Source organism: the organism of the source record quoted next, unplaced genomic scaffold, assembly GCF_019419815.1.
Source record: "Pyrus x bretschneideri cultivar Hongxiangsu unplaced genomic scaffold, Pyrus_bretschneideri_v1 Contig146, whole genome shotgun sequence".
Classification (NCBI taxonomy): Eukaryota; Viridiplantae; Streptophyta; class Magnoliopsida; order Rosales; family Rosaceae; genus Pyrus; species Pyrus x bretschneideri.
This window is the reverse complement of record NW_025999442.1, coordinates 78,912-84,562: the sequence shown is the minus strand read 5'-3', so window position 1 is coordinate 84,562 and position 5,651 is coordinate 78,912. Positions and strand designations below refer to the sequence as shown.

Sequence of the window (5,651 nt, the reverse complement as noted above, 5' to 3'; positions counted from 1 at the left end):
TCTTTAACTTGGGTGTCATCTTGAAGAATTTTTCCTTATGCCCATAAGAGAAGTAGTACACCACCCGTTATGATGTAAGTGGTGAGAAACTTTATTTTTTAATACAAGAATCTCACTACTTGTATAGAGACACGTGATATACCACCCCGTGTTCGGGGCATATTGAAAAATCACTCATCATCTTGGCTACTACTGCTAGGAAACAACATCACAGAAATAAAACTGATAAATGTAATTCAATTTGGAATCTTTCTCTTAAAAAAAAAAAAAAATTCTCTCTTATTGAGAGCTGACAATGGGGAGGAAAAAACCTCTCTTATTTATTGTCATAAGAAACGATAACAAGTTATTTAGACAATAACATAAATTACAAAAGAAATCCTCCATCTAGCAAAACTAGCTAAGATATCCCACGCTAATGGGAAGGAGAATAATCCCTAAACTCATTCGAAAACAATGCCCAGAAGGGCTGCCCAGTATCTTACTCTACCCCATAGTTTTTCTACCATCAATATAAGAATAGTGAAACCTTTGGTGTAGTGTCAGGCTAATAAGCTGAATAATAAAACTAAGAGTCCTATGGTTTTTGCTCGGATTGAACTATAATCTCTCTCTACTTTGAGTTCCAGCAACCCAAATTTCTTCTAGATGGAATCGAGAAAAGCGGGAAAATGCAGAACAATGCACCTCTTGACCATGTCGATGGGAGGAGCTAGCGGAGTCCACAGGAGTTCCAATGAGGTTCTTAGTAAATCCCTCGCCCACATTACCATACCCACAGCGGATCCAAATCTGTAACACCCGAAAAAATTAAACAGTTCTATCATTATTCCATGGAAGAAACAACGTTACAAATTTACAAGCTACAATATCATCGTCCATATTCTAAAAATGTCGCATTGTGGTTCCATCATCAATACAAACAATAACATCTCTCGTAAATAACCAAGCTCTACTTAACCTTTGATTAATCGCCGAAAAAGCTCTCTTAACTAAAACAGTTGCAACTGCAAAACTAGATTCTACCACATTCAGAACAACGTACGAGGAATTGGATTCCATCTTTCTCCGAACCCATGACAACAATTGATGAATTCGCAGACACGGAAGTACGCACAGGCATGGTTTTTACGACAGATATCTGGGAATTCTGCGAAAAGGAACTTTTGAAATGAAACTGAATTTATTATCGAATTTAGACTACAAATTCCAGAAGAAAAAAACCTAATGGTGCTGGTATAACATCTATAATTAGACTTCTGCTTGCCTCTTCCTTACCAACTGGGGTTCGGGAGCTCAATCTTTGCGATGTCTGGTCCAGAACCACTTCTTCCTAGCATAATCGTTTTCTGATAGGGATCTACTCCACCTTGACCCAAGCGAGAAGTGCCATTTCAAGAAAGGTTTCGCAGAGTTGTTCCGAATGCTGTAACTGGGTTCCATCTTAGATACTTTTACTTTCCTATCGGCATTCTTCTGATGCTCAAAAACATCGTAATCATCATCAAAGTAGCTATGTACAACTCTATTTTTTGATATCTTAAGGTTTTTGGCTTTGAGCTCTGCTTCGGCTCTCAAAGCTTTTCTCGACATCTTTAATACTTGCTTCTCTCCGACCATACAATGTCAGAAGACCATCTTTCCCTTTGAGAATAGGCCACGAGCTCAGAAAAGGTACGCATAGACCAGCCATCAGAGGACCCACCTAGAGATCCAGGCGCCATGTCATTGCTGCAAGTAGAGAGTACAAATGATTGTCTTCCTTCAGATATTGAGTTGTTATTTGGAGATTTTAATCCCAATAGCCGACTATCAGAAACCTGTCTCAACAGCTCATGTCCTGGTGAACGACGGGCTCGTCTTGATGGGGTTGAGTTGGGAAATAGTGGATAGCTAGGGGTACATGATGGTTCTGCAGTTGGTATTGATAAATTTGTAGGCATGGACAACGAAACATTTGATGCAAATGAATTTGCAATTGCCGGTGATTCTGTCAAACTCTTCACCTGAAATGCAAATGGAAAGAGGTCAACACAATCTAATGACAATGGGTAAAGGGCTAGAGCATCACACAACAATGCATAAAACCCAGTATAACACGTCTAGTTTTAATGGAGTCAAACTCACATCTGGAGAATAATTTCTTGCAATGGATATATCTGCAAAATGCACATACTCAGGTCAGTAAATCACAAACAAATGAAGCAACAAATGCCAGCAATCCAACGATTAAACTTATGTGACTACCTAACATAAAATGGAAGTATGTCTGATAAGTGTGTGCATGCGCAAAACATCACAAGCAAGCATCCAAAGACCTCATCGTGAGGGCTACCAATTTTCCACTGGACAAATAATTGTAAAACAAGGAACTGCAGGTTATCAATGTCCTTTCTTAACATGTGCTCAAAATAAAAGAAAATAGAAATATGTCCTCAAAATTTAAGATAAATGTTCTGTTAAGACAAACGCTATCGATCCATAAAACAAAGACACATCCAGAATTTCTATTTTGACAGAAAAAAATTGTACATTTGAGCTTTCTTTATCTTATTTTGATGATATGTAAAGTAGAAAACTAAGAAGCAGAGATAGGCATATATTTGGTATAAGGCTACTGTGTTGTTCTTCAAAGTGTTCACAAATACCAAGAAAAGATCAATTCAGGACTATCAAAAAGTCCTATCAATGCAAACATGATACCACTGTGCAATTTGCATCACACTGAGGATTGCAAAGTTAAATTTTCATTTTTACAGGCATTTCTGATCTAATAGTTTATAAACCAAGTAAAAGAGGTCATTAGGTATTCACTACATTCAATCTTATGTAAATTAATCTCATGATGAAAAGTAGGAAGTTCAGAAGCTTTCATTTACCAAAGCGGGAGTAACGTTACTTGGAGATGGACTCAGATTTGTACCTGTTCCTCCATGAAGAGGGGACTTTTGAGATATAGGTGTTCCAAAATTCTCCAGTGGGCTTCCCAGATCTGAGAAATTACCCCTTTCAGAACTTAATGCACCTTTTAACTCCATGCTATCATTAGTACTGATTCCATGAGAGACTTGATATGGAGTACCAATTTCACTAGAAACACGCTGTCGATTATCCCATTGAAAATTCCATGACGGTGAACATATGGCATTCCTGCGCAATGTTTCACCTTCAATTCGATTTGGGTGGGTTCTTTTCTTCTTAGCAACACAGCAAACTGACCCCATGATCGTCCAGATAGCATATGTCCTCACTGTGAGCCGGAATTTCACTCTTTTGGAAGACAGAAAATAAACAAGATTTAGTCTATCCTTCATGTTTAATAGCCGCAACCTAATCATCTAAGTAGAGAATCCAAGAACAGCTCATCCTTACGAAAGGCAAGGGAAAATCAACACTGCATCATAATTACCTGTATCTAATTACTGCAACATCATCTGTTGTATTCAATTAATGGAACAATTATTCGGTTTCTAACATGATGTGTTTCTACATATTATACTATGAAGCAAACTAAGTCCGCAAAATTAACATCTAAACCAACCACTCCCCTAAATTTCAAATTCAAAAACCAAAACAAAAATCATGAACAAATAAAAAAAAAGAGAGTTAAGAGCAAACTAAAGTAATCATTAACCTAACAACTACATACAACAACAAAAAAAAAAAAAAAAAAAAAAAGAAGAAACAAAATTCAATTATTCTTAAAAATCATAAAATTGAAGAAACCTTAGGAAAAATAAGCATTAAAGTTCAATAATGGAAATATAAATTGCAGAAAAAACCTAGGATTTCCAAACTGCTGGAGCGAACGAAAGAGAAAGGAAAAGTCGCTGAAAATTACCATTTCGTTCCTTTTAGGGTTTCACAGTGCGAGGGAGGTCTTCATCTTCTTCCGCCTAAAGCTGAGAGAGAAAGAGGAGAGAGAGGATTGAGCGGTATGAGAATAACGGCGCGGATGTGAAGGGGTCGGATTTGGCGGCAGAAAGTAAAGATCGTTGTTGTGACAGAGTTAAAGGGAACGGAAGGGATGATGTGTTGGTGGAAAGTTCTAAACGCATCGGGAGTTGCGCCACGTATTCTGTACTTCCAGCTTTTAGTTTTTTTATTTTTTATTTTTTTATTTTTTTATTTTTCTTACTTCCTACTCCTGTGTATTTTTACAGGTACAGAAATGTATTGGCAGCCGAACGAGAACCAGGATGCCATGGAAAAAATTTATATTTATGGGTAAAGTGTTTATCATCAGATTATTACATTCTGAATTTAAATTATTTGTATCGTTTTTAAATAAAAAAGTAAAATTTATTTTATTTTTATTTTACATATTGTTAAATGTGATTCACATGCTGAATGCATTTCATAATTCATTTACATATTTGATATTTTCCTGTGGAATAGTCGAGTCTCAAAATTAAAATGTGGTATAAACATCATCAATGAGAATATTCATGAATTACTAAAAATAATCAATTAAGAAACATCGACTGTGGAACAAAATAAAAGAATATACTAATTTATTTCTTCTGTTACATCCTAAGTGGGATTTGTTCTTAGCAAATCCACCCATTTTCACAATAAAATAATACTAATTGAACCTAAGAAAATAATGTACTTATTTATCTTGATGAAATTTTTGTAGCAGCCATGCATATATGATTTTTCGCCAGCTTTACCCAGATTTCTTCTTGTCCCTTGCTAGAGCACCCTGAACCTTTGGTGGATTCGGACCTCCACCACTCTGAGAATGGGACGACGAACCGCGTTTCGGGCCAGGATAAATGACCGTTGCTGCATCAAATTTCTTACTAGAAGACATAGCTGCTAATGGTAAACTTGATTAAACTTGTTTACAGAAGGTATACGAAGGAGGAGATCAAGTTGTGGCTTTTGCATTGAATATGTTGGAAATGTATTTATAGACAACGGGCTCGTATCTAGCAGTTTCGTTTCCACGTAACTGCAAATGTAAACGCAGCTATTTGTTGTAATTGTAACTCCTTTTTTTTTCTATATACATCCTGAATGCTGACCGAGTTGTCTGATGAGCTGAGAAGCGTTGGGGGTTCGGAAAAAATCCTCGAAAAGGAAAACAAATTTCTGACAAGGCCGACATTTTTATATAATTTAATATATATGTGGAGATTCAAATTGTATGGGGAATATCTGTTAATATTTTCCCTCCATTCTTATCTTCCGAAGTTTCTCTGTGATATATATTGAAACTTCCTTTTCGGTAATATATTGACTTTCAAGCCTTCTGAGATTTCATATAATATTACACAATAAATGTTCAAGGCCATCGATCCATGCAGAAAATAATCTTCCCCAACACACGCGGTTTAACGAATGTTTGAAGAAGATCACCAATGTATATCTTAAGAGGTGGCGTGGAGACCAATCTTTATATGTTGAATGTAAAATAACAAAGACTTTGGAAAGATTTTGGAATGTGAAAATAAATGCATCGTGAAATAACAGAGAATTACCATAAGGTGGAAAAAAATCATGGAGAGAGTTGATGCATAGAGTTTAACCAGGCTTTCATTTGGAACTGTTGGGACCCATATATAACCAAGTTTTCAAATTATTTAAAAAAAATGTAGACTGCTTGAATTCAAATAGTGTTTTCTTAATTAGCAGTTGCTAGTTCA

The 5,651-nt window shown here is 36.1% G+C and overlaps 1 protein-coding gene and 1 long non-coding RNA gene across 2 annotated transcripts; both read right to left on the bottom strand.

Annotated features, from left to right (window-relative positions):
• Positions 1 to 300: 300 nt before the first annotated feature.
• LOC125475402 lies at positions 301 to 1,618 on the bottom strand. The gene is made up of 2 exons (XR_007256794.1): positions 1,279 to 1,618; positions 301 to 792 (listed from the first exon to the last, which is right to left on the bottom strand). It is a non-coding gene; the product is annotated as an uncharacterized LOC125475402 (long non-coding RNA).
• Positions 1,619 to 1,622: 4 nt separating this feature from the next.
• On the bottom strand, positions 1,623 to 3,224 carry LOC103938225 (the record flags this gene model as incomplete). Its single annotated transcript, XM_048580120.1, has 3 exons — positions 2,900 to 3,224; positions 2,128 to 2,159; positions 1,623 to 2,006 (listed from the first exon to the last, which is right to left on the bottom strand). Coding segments are annotated over exons 1-3 (741 nt in total), but the record flags the coding sequence as incomplete, so codon positions are not given.
• Between the last annotated feature and the right edge of the window lie 2,427 nt (positions 3,225 to 5,651).